This window comes from Oncorhynchus gorbuscha, linkage group LG18, assembly GCF_021184085.1.
Source record: "Oncorhynchus gorbuscha isolate QuinsamMale2020 ecotype Even-year linkage group LG18, OgorEven_v1.0, whole genome shotgun sequence".
NCBI lineage: Eukaryota > Metazoa > Chordata > Actinopteri > Salmoniformes > Salmonidae > Oncorhynchus > Oncorhynchus gorbuscha.
Genome location: NC_060190.1, coordinates 13,203,330 through 13,226,611, shown reverse-complemented (window position 1 = coordinate 13,226,611; position 23,282 = coordinate 13,203,330). Strand labels below are relative to the sequence as shown.

At 44.1% G+C, this 23,282-nt stretch overlaps 1 protein-coding gene across 2 annotated transcripts; it reads right to left on the bottom strand.

Moving 5' to 3' along the window:
- Nucleotides 1-7: 7 nt before the first annotated feature.
- On the bottom strand, nt 8-22,599 carry LOC124003386 (EVI5-like protein). 2 transcript variants are annotated; one of them, XM_046311592.1, is made up of 19 exons: nt 22,359-22,599; nt 20,543-20,732; nt 19,656-19,880; nt 19,175-19,249; nt 18,849-18,974; nt 17,552-17,695; nt 17,245-17,334; nt 15,200-15,297; nt 14,883-14,943; nt 14,644-14,697; nt 14,041-14,073; nt 13,386-13,526; nt 7,891-8,007; nt 7,655-7,795; nt 7,151-7,312; nt 4,330-4,476; nt 3,895-3,990; nt 3,461-3,556; nt 8-2,120 (listed from the first exon to the last, which is right to left on the bottom strand). In XM_046311592.1, exons 1-19 carry the CDS (start codon nt 22,592-22,594, stop codon nt 1,812-1,814), a joined length of 2,541 nt encoding a protein of 846 aa, XP_046167548.1. In that variant the 5' UTR covers nt 22,595-22,599; the 3' UTR covers nt 8-1,811. The 2 variants fall into 2 exon arrangements, with proteins under 2 accessions (XP_046167548.1, XP_046167549.1); XM_046311593.1 differs by lacking the exon at nt 14,041-14,073.
- Nucleotides 22,600-23,282: the final 683 nt, after the last annotated feature.

Sequence of the window (23,282 nt, the reverse complement as noted above, 5' to 3'; positions counted from 1 at the left end):
ACCCTGGTCCAACTTGATAATGATATTTATGATGATCTGATCAGTACACTTGTAGCTGGTAAATGATTATTATTTTGCCTCTGATTAGTCAATTCCAACAAATTCTCTTTTTGTTGTTGTTGGTAACTTCAAATGAACCCCTTCACGTCACTCACACAGCATTTGGACGGACACATGCCAAGCAGTCCCAAACTAGTAAACTCCAGCCTCACCATGAGACAAAATGAATGATTGACTGAGCCATTGCTGTCCTCTAATAAACACTTGTGGGTTGATACATGCTCTTAGGGTTTAAAAATGCCGTAACACATTTCAAATAGAGTATAAAGGAGTTGTTTATGTGTGGGTATTGCATAAGTCATAAGTAGAGACATCATTATGAAGCATAGCCATCACCGTTCAACTATTTCTTACCAGGACCTTTCGCACTCACAACTGATTCCTACGGGGTGTAAAGTTCGACTGCCTGTCGAGCAGATAGAACATAACATAAAAGAAGACTGGGAGAAAAAAAGGAAAATCATAGCAGCGCATTCGTTCCGTCTCTCTGACATGAATCGTCAAGGACGCCGTCCGTTGACACCTCAGCCTCAGGATTCAAGTTGGCACAAAGGAGCGAGGGAACTCAGCGTATATATAATGGTTTGGCCGCCGTTGGTATCTATATATTTATATAGATATATAAAAATATTAAAATAAATAAGAACATAAATAATAGCAGAAAAATGACCTAAGATTTGGCAACGTTGAGATTCTTTTGTGGTTGACATTAGCCATCGTAATTCGCTTGCCTTGTTTCATTTGCAAGACAGACACAACAAACATATTTCAGTAAGGTAAATGGTTAATATTCATCTATGCATGTGATGTCATCTAGTAACATCCCTATGATATTGATGTGTACAAGTCCATACCATACTCCTTTCCTACCTCTATCCTTCCTTCATTCCCTCTCGCTCTCATTTGTTTTGAAGTGTGCATTGTGAGGTTACAGTGGATGGTTGTTTCCATGTTGACAGGCAGTGCAGGTGGCCAATGGGTCTTCATGGAATGATGAAATGACAAAAATAGACAGAGAGAGAGAAAAGGAGGAGGAAAGAGAAAGATGGAGGGAAACGGTAAGTCCCACATCTCGCTCACAGGACAGTACAGTACGAGCAGGGTCAAGCCCAACAAGTCATCCATCCATATCCTCTTTTAGCGATCCCAAGTCCATATTGAAGTCCTTACAAACTTGAGGGGAATCATTTAATCAAAGTGATGTCCGATGCATCTCATAGTCACTGCTGTGTGGTACGGTTGGAGTATTGAAAGCAATTTTTTTGGTCCATTTTCAATCCCTTTTATTTTCTCGGCTTTCTGTGCGGATAGGATATGCTTGCTGCACAGTGAGCGAGCATACTGAAGTTACCTGTTCTTCACTCAGGACCGGAGTGCAGCGTGGAAACTAATGCCAAGGACAGGACAGGGAAATAGGACTGGAATTGACTCAACCCCCATAGGGAATACAGGGTCTGTGAGAATGTAGAGGAGAAAGAGATTGAGGGAGAGAGAGGGAGATAAAGAGAGGGATAAGTGAAGAGAGATAGGAGAGAAGAGAGAAGTAAAAGGGGGAAATGGAGAAAAGAGAATGACAAAAAGAGGAGAGACCATGGCACCAACATGAAGGAGGAGGAGGGGAGGATGTCCGTTACAGGTTACAGTAGTTTAGGGTGAAAACAGTAGTACAGTAAAGTTGGGGCGAGTACGGCATCTCTAATACTAAAGAGATACTGAGTACAGGACCAGGTAGTTCCAGGGACTTCCATGGCTCAGTTGTCCAGGACCTCAGCACACACCATGCTAGTGTAAAGCTGCTGCGAGGGGCCGTGGTGGGGGTGGTCCGGGTGGGCCTCTGCTTCGCTGTCGGTGCTGCCCTCGCTGTCCAGCCTGGCCGAGGGGTGGGGCAGGGCGGGGTACATGGCGTTAGGGGGGATGGGGCTGGGGAGAAGGTCCTCATCTGAGCTCAGGTAGTCGCCTCCGGCTGACGAGGGGCTAGCTAGACACAGATCCGGGTAGCCCCCGCCCCCATCCCGGGAACTAGGAGCGAACTTGGAGCGCTGCCCGCGGAGCTGCCTGATCTAAAAGAGAAATAAATAAGGATAAGACATTCATACACGTAGATTACTGTCACAATTATCTAGGATATTACTGATATCACAAAGAAAGGCTTTTGATGCGGTTTGTTGGTGAGAAGAGTGTGTACACTGGTTGGAAAGTGACCCATTTCTATAGCAACCTGGTATGGTGGTCTAGCCTGCAGTGACAAGGTTAAATCCAGTCTGATGTGCCTGTGTGTGTCTGCATGAGTGTGCATGAGTGTGCGTGTGTAGATACAACACTGATTCAGTACTTACAGAAAACTCTGAGATTTGTACTGAGTTAGGCTGGTAGGAGGGGGAGGGTAGTGGTTAACCAATAGGAACACTATAACTAGGCACTCGCCCACCTCTTCCTTTTCTGTCTCGATTTACACAGCAGAGTTCAATCACTATACTGGTCTGATTCTAGATCAGCCCTTCTCGAAGTGTATCAATACTGTACAATGTTGAAGTGTATCATATTGTTCTGGGACAAATCAGAATATTCAAAAGTCATTGTTATGACTCTATAATCATAAACCTCGACAGTTACCAAAAAAACAAACATATAGGCTAATATGCTAATTCGACTTATGATCCGGTCCAACGCCAAAACATGAATTAATTTGCAAAATAGATGCCTGAGATTTGAGACCGGAAAATGACTCCTTGCTAATTTCGACTTTGTCACGGATGTTTCGGGTACTCTTTACATAAAGGCTCCATATGACAAATACCCCCAACAGTATGCACTCTAAGAACTAGTGAACAGAAAAGGGCAAGGCAGTCCCATCACTCCCTCCTCTGACACATCCTTCTCACGCACAGCCGCTCTCTGAATGAGCAAGTGTATATTACGTGGTTCAGCTATGTTGGTGTGTGTGTGTGTTTTTAAGCATGTGAGAATCAGTGTTGTCTCGTTCTCACACGCATTCGTTGCTCTCTTTCTGAGATCTGGGGTTTTGAAGGGGTGGGGTGGTGGGGGGGATACATCTATTCTGTGTGGTTGGAAATGTCATACAGAGGAAGGCCAGAGTAGTGAATCTAGTATGTCATGCTTCATGTGGCGGACAACATCTATCATTTCAGAGAAATACAAAAAGCATGAGGGGATCTGATTCACATGTAGCTGGGTGTCAATGGCTAAACTAACCCCAGACACAAGGACTTTTCCTTTGTGTGTGTGTGTGTGTGTGTGTGTGTTGGTAGAGCATTGCGCTTGCAACACCAGGGTTGTGGGTTCCATTCCCACGGGGGACCAGTACCACAAAAATTACAAGCTCACTACTGTAAGTTGCTCTGGATAAAAGCTTCTGCTAAATGACTGTTAAATGTGTGACCTCATTCTTGAGCTCTCCGATCTGGTCTCGAAGCTGGGTGATATACTGCCTGGAGTCAGAGTGGTTCAGCTGGCCCTGGATCAGACCCTCCTCCTTCTGTAGGACAGGGATAGGGGGATTACACACACACACACACACACACACACACACACACACACACACACACACACACACACACACACACACACACACACACACACACACACACACACACACACACACACACACACACACACACACACACACACACACACACACACACACACACACACACACACACACACACACACACAACCGAACAGTCAACGCCAAAGAAGCAGGGAAGACGATCTCTCCATTGCACACATACCACCCAGAAGAAATCTAAAACACACTTGACAATGACATCCATTCCATATGGAAGTCAAGTTCAGTTCTGTGTACGAACATCCCACCTGTATCTCCAGCTCAGCTATCTTCTGTCTGAACTCAGCCATGGCAGCCATGCTGTCAGCCTCCCGCAAGCGCACCGCCATCACCTCCTCTTTACTCTACAGAGAGAGTGGCAGAAGAGAAAAAAAAAAAAAATCACCTCTGGCACACAAAGCCCACTTATCAATGTCACCCTAGGCTGCTTCCTTTTCCCCCACCCTCTCCATCTCCTCTCTCACCTGGCAGTCAGTCCACTTATTCCACTACCTTCCTCCATCCTCCCCATACCTTCTCTACTCCCCCTCTCCTCCCGCTTCCAGTCTCCATCCCTCTTTCTTTCCGGACCCACTCTCCCCACTCTCCCTCCCCCGTCTTAACTTGCAGCGCACTTATTCCACACATTTCAACGCTACCATTGGCTACCTCCATCCTCCCCCTTCCCTCCACCTTTCCCCCACCTTGCAGTCGAGCTCGGCCTGTTTCCTCTTCATCTCGGTGAGCTGGGCCAGCATCCCCTTGTTCTGGCTCGCCAGCTGCTGCAGCCTCTCCTGCATGGCGGCGCTCTCCACCTCATGGCGCCCAATCAGCTTGCTGTGAATCTGGTTCTGCGGGTGAAGAGAGAGTGGGGACAGTGTCAGAAGGCTGAAAGAGTAATTTGTCACTGGGTTAGCGTCTGCTAAATTACAAGTATTTAAATGTCATGTACAGTACAAGTCAAAAGTTTGGACACCTACTCATTCAAGGGTTTTTAATTTATGTTTACTATTTTCTACATTGTAGAATAATAGTGAAGATATCAAAACTATGAAATAACACATATGGAAGAATCATGTAGTAACCAAAAGGGTTAAACAAATCAAAATATATTTTATATTTTAGATTGTTCAAAGTAGCCACCCTTTGCCTTGATGACAGCTTTGAAAACTCTTGGCATTCTCTCAACCAGCTTCATGAGGTAGTCACCTGGAATGCATTTCAATTAACAGGTGTGCCCAAGTTAAAAGTTCCTTTTTGGGGCCTCCCGGGTGGCGCAGTGGTCTAAGGCACTGCATCGCAGTACTAGCTGTGCCACCAGAGACTCTGGGTTTGAGCCCAGGCTCTGTCGCAGCCGGCAGTGACCGGGAGGTCCATGGGTTTGATGCGGGATGTGTTAAGAAGCAATGTGGCTTGGCCAATCAGTTGTGTTGTGACAAGGTAGGGGTGGTACACAGAAGATAGACCAGTTTGGTAAAAGACTTATGGTAAGAACAGCTTAAATAAGCAAAGAGAAACGACATCATTACTTTAAGACATGAAGGTCAGTCAATATGGAACATTTCTATAACTTTGAAAGTTTCTTCAGTCGAAAAACCATCAAGCGCTATGATGAAACTGGCTCTCATGAGGACCGCAAACAGGAAAAGAAGACAGAGTTACCTCTGCTGCAGAGGATAAGTTCATTAGTTACAAGCCTCAGAAACTGCAACAGAGTTCAAGTAACAGACCCATCTCAACATCAACTGCTCAGAGGAAACTGCGTGAAATCAGGCCTTCATGGTCGAATTGCTGCAAAGAATCCACTACTAAATGAGTAGTGGTTAAGAAGAAACACGAGCAATGGACTGGTGGAAATCTGTCCTTTGGTCTGATGAGTCCAAATTTGAGATTTTTTGTTCCAACCGCCGTGTCTTTGTGAGACGCAGAGTAGATGAACGGATGATCTCCGCATGTGTGGTTCCCACCGTGAAGCATGGAGGAGGTGGTGTGATGGTGCTTTGCTGGTGACACTGTCTGTGATTAATTTAGAATTCAAGGCACACTTAACCAGCATGGCTACCACAGCATTCTGCAGCGATATGCCATCCTATCTGGATTACGGTTAGTGGGACTATCATTTTTTTCCCAACAGAACAATGACCCAAAACACACCTCCAGTCTGTGTAAGGGCTATTTGACCAAGAAGGAGAGTGATGAGTGCTGCATCAGATGACCTGGCCTCCACAATCACCCGACCCCATCCAATTGAGATGGTTTGGGATGAGTTGGACCGCAGAGTGAAGGAAAAGTAGCCAACAAGTGCTCAGCATATGTGGGAACTCATTCAAGACTGTTGTAAAATCATTCCAGGTGAAGCAGGTTGAGAGAATGCCAAGCGTTTGCAAGCTGTCATCAAGGCAAAGGGTGGCTATTTGAAAAACAAATCAAAATATATTTGAGATTTAACACTTTTTTGGTTACTAAATTATGTGTTATTTCATAGTTTTGATGTCTTCACTATTATTCTCTAATGTAGAAAATAGTCAAAATAAATAAAAACCCTGGAATGAGTAGTTGTGTGAAGTTTTGACTTGTACTGTATATGATATTAGTTGTCTGCCTCTGTCTAAGTGTTGTAACAATAAATAATCAACAGCCTATAGCAAAAAGCTAATTTGAGAAATTAACAACTTGTACTTCCACAAACGCAAATCACCTGTTGACATCAATGCATTATTTATGTGAAACTGAGTTACGCACACATTTGTCAAGTTAGAAAAAGGCCTAAAGGCAGGTTAATGTTTATTGGGATGAATCTCGTCCTGGAGGCAGTGCTGGGAGATTTCCACTAGATGGGCAGGCTACAAAGTCAAAATTGGCTAAATTGTAAACATTAATGGAAAAAAATACAGTTTTTGGTCTTAAGGTTAGGTTTAAAATCTGCTCTTATGACTCTGGCCAGCTAGTGACCCCTCTGCAGAGCTGCCTCCAGTATAAGAGTCATCCCAAGAAATGCCAACTTGCGGCCCAAAGTGATGAACTGTAACGAAAACGTGTGTGTGTGTGTAGGCCTATGGTGTTGTATAGAGCTGTGAATAATCCACCACAAAAGTCAAACATCTCACTCATCAGGGTGAGAAACATGAGTGTGGAACTGAATGTTAAAACACTGAGCGAGGTACTTTCCCATAAATCCAAAAGATGAGGCAGTATTTGCATCTTCCTTACCACATTTATACTGCATTGTTCTTTCACAATGTCATATGTCACACTTGTACTTGGCATTTATCTACCATTTCCACATAGTATTTGATGTATAAGTTACCCCTTAGTCATTTAGGCCTAATGAAAGTCTCTTTTGGAAATGTGATTCAATACATTGTATTTCCCTAGGCTGGTCCCAGCACTGTCTTGCCAACTCCTATGGTCATTGTTACATGCAACAGACCTGGGATCAGACGAAGGAAATAACACACAATGGATCACTTTTATATAGATTGCGCACAAACAGATTTGGCATCAGGCTAAAGTTCTTCCACTGACCTGGCTCTCCAGCTGTATGGCTTGAAGTTTGACCTCCCTGAGTTCAGCCTGGGCTTGGGCCTCTCTCAGACGCACCCCCATCAGCTTGTCCTGCAGCTCATTCAGGGCATTCTTCTTGGGGGATTCCTTCCAGTGACCCCCGCCACCTTTTGACATGTGGAGCTGGAGAGAGAAAGAGAGGAACGGAGAGGAAGAACAGGTTAGAGAGCCACAACCACGGTGCATCGGTTCTCTATCCATCTCTCCCTGATGTCACTCGCTCTGAGACCTTGAAGTAGTTGTTTCCCTTGGCTTTTGTGAAGCGATGGGTAACGATACTTTAGAGAGGGCGACTCTTGTCGATGTGTGTAGAGCGTCTCTGGTTCTAGCTCAGGTTGGGACGGGGAGAGGGACGGAAGCAACCCGGTTACACAAACACTGTTCTTCTAGACACCTCCACTATGCCCTCCCCTTCTGAAGCCTTCAGTTCCCTACTGTACAGTCTTCTGTGGTGTGTTTACTTACCTGCCAGCGCTGGTTGAGCTCGGTCACCGTGTCCTGCATCTCTCTGAAGGAGTGCAGTGTCTCCAGCTCTCGGAGCTTCACCAGCTTCAGCTCATCCTGCAGCTGGGCCACGTTGTTCTCATCAGGCAGAGAGCTGCTCCTCTGGAACATACACACACACACACACAATGAAGATATTAAACACACAGATATAACACCACACACACAAACACACACACACAGGTGTGTTCTCTTACCTTCTCTAGGTCCAGTATTTTGTCCTGCATCTCTTTGAGGGCCCCCAGTAGCTCTGCCTCCTGCAGCCGGGACTGCTCCAGCTGCATCTGCAGACCGGTCACAAACTGCTCTGTGTACTGAGACACAACACATGGACCAATTATAAACTGACACAACACATATCAACCAATCAATCAAACTGCTCTGTGTACCGAGACACAACACATGGACCAATTATAAACTGAGACAACACACTGGGACCAATCCCAAACGGACACACACATACCAACCAATCAAACTTTTCTGTGTACTAAAGCATCAGAAGATAAAAGATCCTCCACCCAGCAAAGCCAGAAGAGGACTGGAAACCCCTCAGAGCCTGGTTCCTCTCTAGGTTTCCTTTCTAAGGAGTTTTTCCTAGCCGCTGTGCTTCTATATCTGGATTGCTTGCTGTTTGGGGAATTTAGGCTGGGTATGTGTACAGCACTTTGCGACTGCTGATGTAAAATGGCATTTTTAAAATACATTTGATTGATTGATGGGTCAGAGGAACGTCTGTCTAAAATGGCCATTTTCTATTGATTTGGAAATGGGAACCACTTACAAAAGTCTATCAGTGTATCCACCAGGTAGACTCAACTCATTTGTGTACACCCAAGCAGATAAATGAGTGATGTACTAAAAGGAGATGTGGAGTACAGCGCTGTGTAGCTGTGATAGTTGTGGTGGGATGGACAGAAGGGATGTGGGTTGGCAAAGGGGTCAACCAACCAAAAACATGTCCGTTTCTCACTAGATGCGTTTCGGAGAGAAGAGACAGATGGTGAGACAGAGAGAGAACGTTGGGACAAAACAATAACTTTGTATGCGTATGCATGGCATAAAGGCCTTTCTTTCTTTGTGAATTAAAGTACCCACTCGGTTTCAATGTGAGAGAGAAGTGAGAGGTGGGGGTGTGTGAATTCTGGCTTGGTAATACACCCAGGCTAGTCATCGGAGGCCCAACACATTATCTGACCACACCTGAAACTCCAATTCCATAGCAACACCACACACACCTATACCACGGATTTTCTCCATGGCCCCAATTCTAGTCGATCTAAACTTAGTTCACTGGTGTTGAAAGACTGATGGAGGAGGAGAGAGTCAAGAAACAATGGTGAGACGTGCAAACTCGTGAACTCTCACACACCCTATTCATCACATGGTGAATGAGTGTCATTAGTGTGACGGCTGTGTCTGAGTATGAAGAGAAACAGCACATTGTTACAACACTGTACATAGCCATAATATTACATTGGAAATGTCTCCATTCCTTTGAAACTTTTGAGAGTGTAATGTTTACTGTTCATTTCACTTTTGTTGATTATCCATTTAATTTGGTTTGGCAACGTAAACATATGTTTCCCCTGCCAATAAATTGAAACTGTGAAACTAACGTATATAGAAAGAGTTGTGTTTCTGATACTAAATGTGTCAGGAACCACGTCTTTTGTTTTTGCCGTAGTTGGCGACTGGCATTCAAAACGGATTCAAGCACTCACACGTGTCAGAAAAGACTAAAATAAATAGTGTGTGAGAAAGATTTTAAAAATAAATAAACATCCTGCACACATGATGCACTGCACCTAGAGGCAAAGTCACAGAGGAGCATTCGTGTTTCTGTAGCATACAACACACACTAACACACAAGGACAGGCGACACACAGCTGCTAACACACAGTCACAATAGAATAACCGAAGACCTATTGTGCTGGACCAGCTGGACTACAGGCATTGTCTGTCTGTCTGTCTACCCATTCAACATCACACTATTGTCCACCTCACCATGGCTGTTTGTCTACATCTATGCATTAGAATGCTCATAAAATGGGCTTACACAACACCAGCCCTGGGTGAACACAATGTTATAACACTATGGATTTCAAACAGGTCAAACATGAAACTCTATACAAGGACTACCGCCTCGTAGCACTCACATCTGTAGCCATGATCTGCTTTGAAATGCCGTCCATGGCTCACATTGACACCATCATCCCGGAAACCCTAGACCCACTCCAATTTGCATACCGCCCCAACAGATCCACAGATGATGCAATCTCTATTGCACTCCACACTGCCCTTCCCCACCTGGACAAAAGGAACACCTATGCGAGAATGCTGTTCATTGACTACGGCTCAGCGTTCCACACCATAGTGCCCACAAAGCTCATCAATAAACAAAGGACCCTGGGACTAAACACCTCCATCTGCAACTAAATATTGGACTTCCTGATGCTCCGCCCCCAGGTGTTAAAACCTCTTAGCGTCCCCTGAGACGTCTGCGTCCCACCCAGCCATCTGGAAATGCAAATGCGCTACGCCAAATGCTAATAGCACTCGTTAAAACTCAAACGTTCATTAAAACACACATGCAGGGTACTGAATTAAAGCTACACTCGTTGTGAATCTAGCCAACAAGTCAGATTTTTAAAATGCTTTTCGGCGAAAGCATGAGAAGCTATTATCTGATAGCATGCAACACCCCGAAATACCTGAAGGGGACCTAAACAAAATCATTAGCGTAGCCGGCGCTACACAAAACACAGAAATAAAATATAAAACATTCATTACCTTTGACGAGCTTCTTTGTTGGCACTCCTATATGTCCCATAAACATCACTATTGGGTCTTTTTTCCGATTAAATCGGTCCATATATACCCAAAATATCCATCTATGAAAACTGTGTGATCCAGAAAAAAACAGTGTTTCAAAACGCAACGTCATTTTTTAAAATTAAAAAAGTTGCCTATAAACTTTCACAAAACACTTCAAAATACTTTTGTAATCCAACTTTAGGTATTAGTAAATGTTAATAATCTATCAAATTGATCACGGGGCGATGTGTATTCAATAGCTCCACGTCTTCAAATCATGGTCGGAAATCTCTCTTCCAAAACATCCTGTCGGAGACCGGATGGTATGGGGTCTCTCTTCTTCGTTTGACCAAGGAACAACCACCAGGGAATTGCCAAGACTGGTGACATCGTGTGGAAGCTGTAGGACTTGTAATCTCAGAGCCATCTAATTTGCTGTGCCATAGACAATACATGCAAGTGGCGCATTGATATTTTTTCTACTTTTTGGTGATCAGTTTTCCTTGGGCTTTTCGACAAAACACACGTTCTGTTATAGTCACAGCCGTGATTTAACCAGTTTTAGAAACGTCAGAGTGTTTTCTATCCACACATACTAATAATATGCATATACTATATTCCTGGCATAAGTAGCAGGACGCTGAAATGTTGTGCGATTTTTAACAGAATGTTCGAAAAAGTAAGCCCTCGGCTGAAGAGGTTTTAAAAGTAGGTAACATCACATCTGCCACGCTGATCTTCAATACGGGGGCCCCTCAGGGGTATATGCTTCGTCCCCTCCTGTACACTCCCTTTTCACCCACGACTGCATGGCCAAGCACGACTCCAACACCATCATTAAGTTTGTTGACGACACAGCAGTGGTAGGCTTGATCACCGACAACAATGAGACAGCCTATAGGGAGGTGGTCAGAGAACTGGCAGTGTGATGCCAGGACAACAACCTCTCCCTCAACGTGAGCAAGACAAAGTAGATGATCGTGAACGGCAGCAAAAGAAGGCCCAAAAAATTGGCAAAGACTCCAGTCACCCAAGTCACAGACTGTTCCTTCTGCTACTGATGCCAAGTCTAGGTCCAAAAGGCTCCTTAACAGCTTCTAACCCAGAGCCATAATACTGCTGAACAATTAATCAAATGGCCACCCGGACTATATACATTGACATCCACCCTGTTTTTTACACTGCTGCTACTCGCTGTTTATTATCAATGCATAGTCATTTCACCCCTACCTGCATGTACAAATGACCATAATTGCCTCGACTAACCTGTACACTGACTCGGTACCGGTATCCGCTGTATATAGCGATGTTGATATTTCATGATGTTCCTTTTTTTTATTACTGTCATTTATTTAGTAAATATTTTCTTAAAACTGCATTATTGGTTAAGGGCTTGTAAGTATTCGGCACATGTGACAAATAACATTTGTTTTGATTTATAATGTACGATGTTGCTCTACTGGCAACTGAAAGCAAATAATTCTACATTTGAAACAGTCAATACTTTGCCAAACAACACCATCCTAAACGAAACACACAGAATTACTGTAAGTGAGCGTCAAACAGATACTTCAAATACAGAAACTGAATCACTACCAAAGTGAAGTTTTCCAGATATGACCCATGAAGAGAAACAAAGAAAGTGTTTTCCAGCCTGTCCACTATCATTAAAGCGCTACCCAAACACCTACGATAAGACGCTAATCAACTTGGTCCTAAACTTACAAATCACAAACAACCATACACAGATTATACTGAACTGATTGGAAAACACATGACGTTATTATGTTACATGGTATGAAGAGCATAAGGGGCAGAATAACATGTGTACACGGCAACAGTTGACTTCAAGACATATTTCCTTTAAAATAGTATATACACCGATAATTCATATTTTGAGTAAAAGCAAAGAAACCTTAATAGAAAATGACTCAAGTAAAAGTGAAAGTCGCCCAGTAAAATACTACTTGAGTAAAAGTCTAAAAGGTATTTGGTTTTAAATATACTTAATTATCAAAAGTACAAATAATTTATTCTTCCTTATATTAAGCAAACCAGACAGCACAATTTTATTTTTTAAATTTACAGATAGCCAGGGTCACACTCCAAAACTCATACATAATTTAAAAACAAAGCATTTGTGTTTAGTGAGTCCACGAGATCAGAGGCAGTAGTGATGACCAGGGATGTTCTGTGCGAATTGGACCATTTTCTGTCCTGCTAAGTGCTTTTGGGTGTCAGGGAAAATGTATGGAGTAAAAAGTACATTGTTTTATTTACGAATGTAGTGAAGTAAAAGTAGTCAAAAATATAAATAGTAAAGTACGGATACTCCCAAAAACTACTTAAGTAGTACTTTACATCACTGATTATGATGCAGACCGATACTGCCTATCATCCTACATCCACTAACTGTGTCACTCTGGCCAGATTGAGGCCACAACTAAACACAAACTGACTTGGGGAAATTCACTTTGACATTTCACCGTTCTCACCAACAGCAGCATTTTTTCCTCGCCGAAGAATTTGTCAACGTCATCAATTTAGAACGTCATTATTTTTTAAATGACAAGTAACATATGCAAATAATTATGTCAACATTTTACGAGCAGAAGACTGTCAGAATGAGTCAGTTCCCCAAGCAAGAACAACAAAAATCCACAGGGGCAACCACAGACTATACAGCCTAGTGCTGGTCATTTTCCATACCCGTCATTGGTGGGTCAAAAACATGGTTTTGTCATTTGTAACTTTTAGAGCTTGTTATCCATTGCAATAGACTTGTATTTGAGAATTTTTACTCATAATCTCTGAGTGAAAGCCTAAAACAGGTGGACCGTTAATCAAATCCTGACTCTAGATCCAGATCATTCCTTACCTTCTCCCGCTGCAGTTCTCCGATGGTGTCCTGGGCTTTCTCCAGGTTCTGGCTGGTCACGCTGAACTGCTGCCTCACCACCGCCAGCTCCCGCTTGATCACATAGTTCTCCTCCGCCTCCTGCGCCCGCGTCACCTGACCCTGGAATAGTGAAGACACAGGGTCAGAGACCAGAGGGGGCCGTGTCAATTATAGGGAATATGTCTGGGGGGGGGGTGTATCGACAACGTTGGTTTGAATTTAGAGGGAATTGGTGCTTAGCTTTAACACTTTCCAAATTGGAGGTTAGATATTAGGAGTTGACAGAGTAGAATATAAAATAGCACTTCTGTATCCATTCCTATTAGGTTGTAATTACCCTACAAAGACACTTCTATCCTAATAAATGACAGAGGGCATAAAACACTGCCAGTGTTTCCACATGCAGGGCTGTAGGCCTTAATATTAGAGCTCCTACCATGGACACACAGACGCACATGCGGTCAAGGGGGAGCATGGTCTGACAGACAGACGTACAGACGGACAGACAGACAGACAAAACATTCCCTCATGCAGAAGTCAGGCATTGATTGGTCACCGCCAAGGAGACAGAGAGAGGAAGTGCAGGGGGAAGGAAGGTGTTAAGAGGAGGAGAGATGGTTTTCCAGTACTGTACCTGTATCAGCCTGTCTGCGAGAGCAGCACTTTCCTACAACACCAGTGAAGGAGAGGAAGAAGATAAGAAAAGGATAAGGAGAGAATAGGGAGAAATAAAGACGAACACGAGGAATGAAGGACAAGAACAGGGCAAACGAGTAACGGAAATGTGACAACAGAAAATAAACAAGAGAAAGAAATCGATAATACAGAGTGAAAGAGTGTCCGTGGGTTTGTGTGAGAGAAGGAATTAAGAAAAAAAAAAGAAAAGAAAGACAAAAAGCATTACTCAGAGAACAACAGGAGAGAAGCAAGAGGGGAAGAAAAGCCAGAGTGCTTGGAAAAGGAGGAGAGACTCAGTGGCTCCGGTCTAGAATAAGGCCCATCCTTTTAAATCATCCATTCACGCACACAAGATCAACAGACATGGTCTCTGTCCTTAGGTACATTCACAACTTAAGTCACCTCACTTATTCTGTAAATGTGACGGGATATAAGTCTTGGTTGGCATGGCTATATTTTAGCTTCATGTTTCTGGCTGTGTTTTATTGTACACCATAAACCTTATTCACATAAGCGCTAAAGTGAGTGTCTGACTCGAAGCCAAGTTTCCGTCTCTTACCTTCTCCAATGTCTCAATCCTCTGCTTCAGAAGCCTGTTCTCTGTGCGTAACCTCTGTGGATGTGTAGACGGGTAGAGAGACAGTTAGAAAAAGGTATTAGTCATTATACAAGGCTTATAAATTGGGGGCTTTGTAAGTAAGACAGAAAAAAATATATATTCTGTCGGTCTATTAATAGATTAGCTCAAAGAAGAAGTTAGACGGGCACACACACACACACACACACACACACACACACCTTGATCTCTATCTGCTCCTCCATCTCTTTGTTCTTGATTGTGGTGTACTCTTTCTCCAACCTGGCAAATAAACACATTTTAGTAGAGGTTAGTTAGGCTAGAACCTTTAGTTTAGGTTCATACAATGTGTTTCTATTTCACATTTATGGATTTGACGGTGTGCAAATCAAACTGAAACTAATCATCTTAAACTGAAAACATGCTTTGTATAGTAACAACACCACAAGCCAGGACACATTGGCCCATATTAACTGTAGTCTACAACCCAAAGCCAGTATTGTTATTCTAATTAACAGTGATCAGAAGCAGAGCCTACTTCTTCATCCTCTTGGGGTTGTATTTGACCTGGTAGGCCCTCAGGATCAGCTTGTCTGGGCAGCTGTCAAACTGGTGGGGGATCAACTTCTGGAAGTGCTGTGAGACAAGGAAGAGACATGCTTAGAGCTTCATAGAAGACACTCTGAACGACAATATGTCCTATTAAGACACTCTGAACGACAATATGAGCTTTTAAGACACTCTGAACGACAATATGTCCTGTTAAGACACTCTGAACGACAATATGTCCTGTTAAGACACTCTGAACGACAATATGTCCTGTTAAGACACTCTGAACGACAATATGTCCTGTTAAGACACTCTGAACGACAATATGTCCTGTTAAGACACTCTGAACGTCAATATGTCCTGTTAAGACACTCTGAACGTCAATATGTCCTGTTAAGACACTCTGAACGTCAATATGTCCTGTTAAGACACTCTGAACGTCAATATGTCCTGTTAAGACACTCTGAACGTCAATATGTCCTGTTAAGACACTCTGAACGACAATATGTCCTGTTAAGACACTCTGAACGACAATATGTCCTGTTAAGACACTCTGAACGACAATATGTCCTGTTAAGACACTCTGAACAAGAATATGTCCTGTTAAGACACTGAACAAGAATATGTCCTGTTAAGACACTGAACAAGAATATGTCCTGTTAAGACACTGAACAAGAATATGTCCTGTTAAGACACTGAACAAGAATATGTCCTGTTAAGACACTGAACAAGAATATGTCCTGTTAAGACACTGAACAAGAATATGTCCTGTTAAGACACTGAACAGGAATATGTCCTGTTAAGACACTGAACAGGAATATGTCCTGTTAAGACACTGAACAGGAATATGTCCTGTTAAGACACTCTGAACAGGAATATGTCCTGTTAAGACACTCTGAACAGGAATATGTCCTGTTAAGACACTCTGAACAGGAATATGTCCTGTTAAGACACTCTGAACAGGAATATGTCCTGTTAAGACACTCTGAACAAGAATATGTCCTGTTAAGACACTGAACAAGAATATGTCCTGTTAAGACACTGAACAAGAATATGTCCTGTTAAGATACTGAACAGGAATATGTCCTGTTAAGACACTGAACAAGAATATGTCCTGTTAAGACACCGGACAGGAATATGTCCTGTTAAGACAGCGAACAAGAATATGTCCTGTTAAGACACCGAACAGGAATATGTCCTGTTAAGACACCGAACAGGAATATGTCCTGTTAAGACACCGAACAGGAATATGTCCTGTTAAGACACCGAACAGGAATATGTCCTGTTAAGACACCGAACAGGAATATGTCCTGTTAAGACACTGAACAGGAATATGTCCTGTTAAGACACTGAACAGGAATATGTCCTGTTAAGACACTCTGAAAGGGAATAATACATTCAGTAGGTATCACATGATAATTGAAGTAAACACACTTCACAAATGCCCATATGCTTATACAATGGTTCATTTCACACTTTTGTTTGTCTTGCCTTCAGCAGGTCTTGTATCTATCTACAGTGATAATTCATGATGTATACTATAGTGCAGGGGTCCCCAATTACATTTAGCTGTGGGCCGAAATTTCCTTGAGCGGATGGGTAGGGGGCCAGAATCATAGTTATAAATAATTTGTACACTGCAAATTGGCCCACAAGAACAGATATAGTATTTGACAAAACAATTAGAATTTCAAACCTTGATTACATTGCGATACGATCACATGCCTCCATTTATCCGAGGGACTACTTGGGAACAGATTTCCTCAATTAAAATCACCTTGAGCTCATTTTCTGGTAATCTTACAGTCTTTTACATCCAAGAAAGATGTTTTATTTATTTAAATAAAACCTCAGCAAACTTGGGAAATAAAATCACAAATTAGGTCCCTTAAAGCTGATTACTTAATGGTGAAACAACTTATTGGGGAACCCTGCTGTAGTGCCTTTCATGGGATAAATCCCAATTGGCACCCTATTCCAAATATTGTCCACTACTTTTGACCAGAGCCCTATGGGGGGGCTAGTGGTTGTTACCTGAGACATGCCCTCCATATCCAGCTGGATGAGGTCAGTCTGGTTGTACTGCAGAATGGCCATGCCCACACGAAATATAATCTCCAGACCCTGTAGACAGGGAATCAAAGTTCAATTCAACACACTCATAGTGCTCGATCACAAGACTCTCTTGTAGAAGATATTTTATGTTCATGAGAACAACCTGTCAATAAAGGTTACATTTCAAATCAAACATAATGTATATGGGATCCACTATGTTGATTTTTTCAAGTATATGTTCACCCAAACACATTCTCACACAAGACACCAGTGGTGAGTCTCTTACCTCGTACATGAAGATATCGAAGATGCGTGTGGCGACCGGCATGGGGAGGAAGGTGAGGAAGAGAGTCAGGAACCAGGAGGAGGCGTACATGGAGGTGTGGAAACTCTGAGAACGGAAGTGGACGTTCAGCTCCGGGAGCTGCTCCTGTTGGGGTAAGGAAAGAGAGGTGAAAGAGGGTGGATGAGAGGGGAAGAGGAAGGGAATGAGGGTGAGAAAGAGGGTGGATGAGAGGGGAAGAGGAAGGGAATGAGGGTGGGAAAGAGGGTGGATGAGAGGGGAAGAGAATGAGGGTGGGAAAGAGGGTGGGAAAGAGGGTGGGAAAGAGGGTGGATGAGAGGGGAAGAAGAAGGGAAAGAGGGTGGATGAGAGGGAAAGAGGGTGGATGAGAGGGAAAGAGGGTGGATGAGAGGGAGAGAGGGTGGATGAGAGGGAGAGAGGGTGGATGAGAGGGAGAGAGGGTGGATGAGAGGGAGAGAGGGTGGATGAGAGGGAGAGAGGGTGGATGAGAGGGAGAGAGGGTGGATGAGAGGGAGAGAGGGTGGATGAGAGGGAGAGAGACGAGAGGAGTTAATTAAGCAATAAGGCACGAGGGGGTGTGGTATATGGCCAATATACCACGGCTAAGGGCTGTCCTTATGCACGATGCAAAGCGGTGTGCCTGGACACTGTCCTTAGCTGTGGTATATTGGCCATATATCACAAACCCCCGAGGTGCCTTATTGCTATTATAAACTGGTTACCAATGTAATTAGAGCAGTAAAATGTTTATCATACCTGTGGTATTTGGTCTGATATACCATGGCTGTCAGCCAATCAGCAGTCAGGTCTCGAACCACCCAGTTTATAATAGGGGTTTTAGTTGAGCTATACAAACCCTTAATGGTTTCAAAGTGGTACTATTAAAAATGTAAGGACGAACCTAGCTCAAGTCTTTGCTAAATGAATCTATTTGCTGCCCCATAGTGGACAACATTATAATTGCAATATTTGTGCTTATTCCCCAACTACAGTACACTGTATACATACTTACTTAAAACCACACATTAAAACCACACACACAACCACAAATATTATAATAATTTCAATCCCAGACACCTGCAAGGCCCTTAAGGTTTTAGTTAATTTGACAATAGATGCATCCTAAATGGCACTGTATTCCCTACATAGTGCACTACTTTTGACCTATTGGCCCTGTTCAAAAGTAGTGCACTTTATAGGGTCTAAGTTGCCATTTGGGACACATACAACCTTCTACATTGGCCAGCGTGACATATGGAGATGGACAAAGTTTATTTACCTGCAGCAGGTATTCAAACTGGTAGATACAGAGGCCTAGTTCAGCCATGGTTGGTTTGAAAAGCTCCCTCAGACGGTACTCCTGCATCAGACGCACAAACACACAGAACGCCTCCTCCTCCGGCATCTAGAGGGCCACAGGAGAGACCGGGTCAGGCTGTGTGACTGTGTGTGCATTCACACTAATCAGGAGCTCAGAGGTCATTTATTCATACTGTATAAGCAACGAAAAAGGGTAGAATCAGGACAATTCCGTTTTTAGCACAACGTAGCGCGATAGCGAGAGAGGGGAATGTCTAGACTAGAGGGCTGCTGAAGAGACGTTACCTGCATGAGCAGCAGGCCCACGATGAAGGCACTGCCCTGGCAGTAGCCCACCTCCCGGTCCACCAGAGAATACGCCTGCACACACAGACATCAATCAACATAAACAAACCTATACTCATTGGGGAAGTTTCCCCGGACACAGATTAAGTTTAGAGATTCTACATTTGTTAAGCTTTTTAGTCCAGGACTAGGCTTAATCAGAGTCTGGGAAACCGGCCCATACAGTTTAAATACACATTTAACTCAAATCAATCACATTTATTTATAAAGCCCTAAAACCAGAAACCCAGCCTAAAACCCCAAACAGCAAGCAATGCAGATGTAACTGCTTCTAACTGTTCATCCAACTTCAGATCTCACTAGTACACAAATGACTTATCATACCAAATCCATCCTGTTTGTCCATGTAAACCTAAGAGACAACATTCTAATAATGCAGAAAAAAAGTCATGTTCAAGATCAAAGGTCAAAATATCCTCACCTTCATGACGTTGAAGAGCACCTCCTGACCCAGGCTGTCCTGGCCCTTGAAGAACTCATGCTCGGGGTAGGTGCGGGCGATGTCCCGGCGGATGAGCTTTTCGCAGGGCGAGGACATCTTGAGCAGCTCAGAGTACTGGTTCTTCACTGGCATGTCTGTGGCGTTACCAAGCAGCTGCCACACGATGGCCCGGAAGTGGTGTGGGATGCCCTTACGGATCAGCTCCTGGAGGTGAAAAGGTTTATTTTACAAATCTAATTCTCAGCTTAGTGTAGAACTCTACATCCTAGCCTATAATGAATATCTATGTCATCTCATATCTTCACTGATCATATCCCTCCATCTGTGCTCTCTCCTCATTTGTCCTCACTCCCATTTTCTCCTCTCTAATCTGTTCTGCTGTTCTGTTCCCCTCTCCCTGGCTCTGTCTGCTCTCTTATTTTAATTTTATTTAACCCTTATTTTACCAGGTAAGTTGACTGAGAACACATTCTCATTTACAGCAACGACCTGGGGAATAGTTACAGGGGAGAGGAGGGGGGTGAATGAGCCAATTGTAAGCTGGGGATGATTAGGTGACTGATGGTATGAGGGCCAGATTGGGAATTTGGCTAGGACACCGGGGTTAACACCCCTACTCTTACGATAAGTGCCATAGGATCTTTAGTGACCACAGAGTCAGGACACCCATTTAATGTCCCATCCGAAAGACAGCACCCTACACAGGGCAATGTTCCCAATCACTGCCCTGGGGAATTGGGATATTTTTTTAGACCAGAGGGAAGGGTGCCTCCTACTGGCCCTCCAACACCACTTTTCCCCCTGTCCTCTCTCCATCTTCTCCCCTTTGCTCATCTCTCGATCACTCATCCATCCTCCCCCCTCACCCTGAGCAGCTTGTCCTTCTTGCGTCTCCATTCGTCCCACTCGTTGACGATGCGTCCCCACAGGATCCAGGTGTCCTCCTCCAGGTGGGACAGGTTGGACGAGGCAGAGGAGCTGGACACCAGGGACGAGCCGCTGTTCCGCCGCGAGCCGCTCATCGAACGCATCGACTTGGAGTCTGCCTCCAGAAGTCTGGGGAGGAGGAGGGGGTATAGAGGTCGTCAGACAAGCGTCATACGAGTGCCACTTATGCTTTCATTACACTAGTCTTGTTTCTATTACTTGTTTTGATCTTTTTATTGTTAATCCAGGATGTTAAGCTTTTCAGGATTGATGTTATATTCTCTTTTGCATTAAATTAGACTTAATTTGAAACGTTTTTAATTATTACCCCATGTAGTAGAAAATCACGTGTGAGAGAATGTCATCTAAAACACTGGAGGGCACAAACAACCAGCAGTACCTTTAATACTACTATGTCAAGACACTGAGCACCTCTCTGATAGTGAAACACTGGGCCTATTGTTGAGATACTTATCAGTGCCAAGGCCATAGCAGCTACTCTGATAGTAGAGACACATTGAGGTAGCATCCAAAATGGCAGCTTTTTCCCTTATATAGTGCACTACTTTTGACCAGAGCACATCTGGACCGTGGTCAAAAGTAGTGCACTACATAGGGAATAGGGTGCCATTTGGGACGCATGCTGAGTGCTGAACACTTTGGTTATAATACCGTGCCAGTAACAGCAAATGTCCAGCTCACAGAGGCAAAAGAGGAAGGTTCAACAGTGCATGTTCCAGCTCTGGCATCAAAGCGTCTCTCAGCTAGCCTAGCCGGCCCGCTAGACCTTGGCCAGAAGCTCCTCCAGCCCAATGACACATCTGCTCAGTGCATCTGCTCTGAAGCTACCCACAGCGGGGAGAGGCTAACCTCTGCTACCCCATACTGACCTGGAAGCCTCATAGCAATGTGCTGTAACACAGTTGAATCGCTGGACTGTACCTGTTTGTTTATGAGTGGTCTAAGACACTGCATCTCAGTGCAAGAGTTGTCACTGCAGTACCTGGTTCGAATCCAGGGTGCATCACATCCGGCCGTGATTGGGAGTTCCATAGGGCGGTGCACAATTGGCCCAGCAACGTCCGAGTTTGGTCGGGGTAGGCCGTCATTGTAAATAAGAATTTGTTCTTAACTGACTTGCCTAGTTAAATAAAGGTTACATTTTTTTTTTTTTATGAGTGGCTCATCATTTACCTGGCAAAATATCAGCAAATGCCATTCTCACAACAGCGCAGTGATCTTGAACGCAGCCATGCGAGACCAGTCACCACCTAACAGTAGGTTTCCATTGAACAAGGTTTACTCGACAAAAGCAATGTTGCAAAAAATGTATCTTTGTGACATGTGTCATGGAAACGGCAGATATAGGAGAAATGTTCTAAAGATCGACAACATTTTTATCCGTTCAATAGGGGTGGATAAAGGTTTAAAGTGTGTGTGTGTCAGTCACCAGATCTCAACCCAACAGAACACTTTTATGGGAGTTCCTGGAGCAGTGCCTGAGACAGCCTTTTCCACCACCGTCAGCAAAACAATAAACTATAGAATTTCTCGCGGAAGAATGGTGTCGCATCCCTCCAACAGAGTTCCAGACACTTGTAGAATCTATGCCAAGGTGGATGGAAGCTGTTCTGACCACTCGTGGTGGCCCAACGCCCTATTAAAGACAACTTACGTTGGGGTTTCCTTTATTTTGGCAGTTACCTGTAGCTACTGTGCAACACATGTGAACCCCAGTTCCCATCTCTTTCTCACCTGTTCTGCTCCTCAAGCTTGGCCAGCAGCTCTAGCTCGTCAGGACTCAGGCTCTCAGAGTCGGCGGGGGAGGCGGCGGGGGCTGAGAGCATGGCATCTTGGCAAGTTGAGTCCGGGCTGAGCAGGGGGCTGCCCATGGAATGGTCCATGCCAGGGGGAGAGGAGGGGGGACACTCCAGCTGGTTGGGTCCCCCTGTGGAGCCCTCTCTCTCGGGGCTGCCGCTGGGGGTGGGCATGGTTGTGGTGGGGACAGGGGAGGCTGTGGCTGGGTCTCCTTACACGTCTCCCGGCTGTAGGGTCACCTGGCAGGGCGGTGCCGGAGCCAATCGGATCAGGGTTCCTCAAACCTGTTGTGAATTTAGAGGACATTTGAATTACGAGGACATATTCACAAGGACATACACTGAACAAAAATATGAATGCAACATGTAAAGTGTTGGTCCCAAGTTTCATGAGCTGAAATAAAAGATCCCAGAAATGTTCCATATGCACAAAAAGCTTATTTCTCCCAAATTTCGCGAAAAAATTTGATTACATTCCTGTTAGTGAGCATTTCTCCTTTACCAAGATAATCCATCCACCTGACAAGTGTGGCATATCAAGAAGCTGATAAACAGCATAATCATTACACAGGTGCACCTTGTGCTGGGGTCAATAAAAGGACACTCTAAAATGTGCAGTTTTGTCACACAACACAATGCCACAAGTTCTGAAGGAGCGTGCAATTGGCATGCTGACTGCAGGAATGTCCACCAGCGCTGTTGCCAGAGAAATTGAATGCACATTTTTCTACCGTAAGCCACCTCCAACATGGTTTAAGGGAATTTGGCAGTACGTCCAACTGGCCTCAACCGCTGACCATGTGTATGTCGGTGTGGGTGAGCGGTTTGAGTGCACCATGGTAGCGGTGGGGTTATGGTATGG

Coding starts and splice junctions, on each gene's coding strand:
- LOC124003386 (XM_046311592.1), bottom strand. CDS start 22,594: ATGCCCACCCCCAGCGGCAGCCCCGAGAGAGAGGGCTCCACAGGGGGA. Junction 7,313..7,654: donor AGCTCAACCAGCGCTGGCAG/GTAAGTAAACAC, acceptor TTCTCTCTCCAG/CTCCACATGTCAAAAGGTGG. Junction 2,121..3,460: donor TCGGAGAGCTCAAGAATGAG/GTCACACATTTA, acceptor TTTCTCTTTTAG/ATCAGGCAGCTCCGCGGGCA.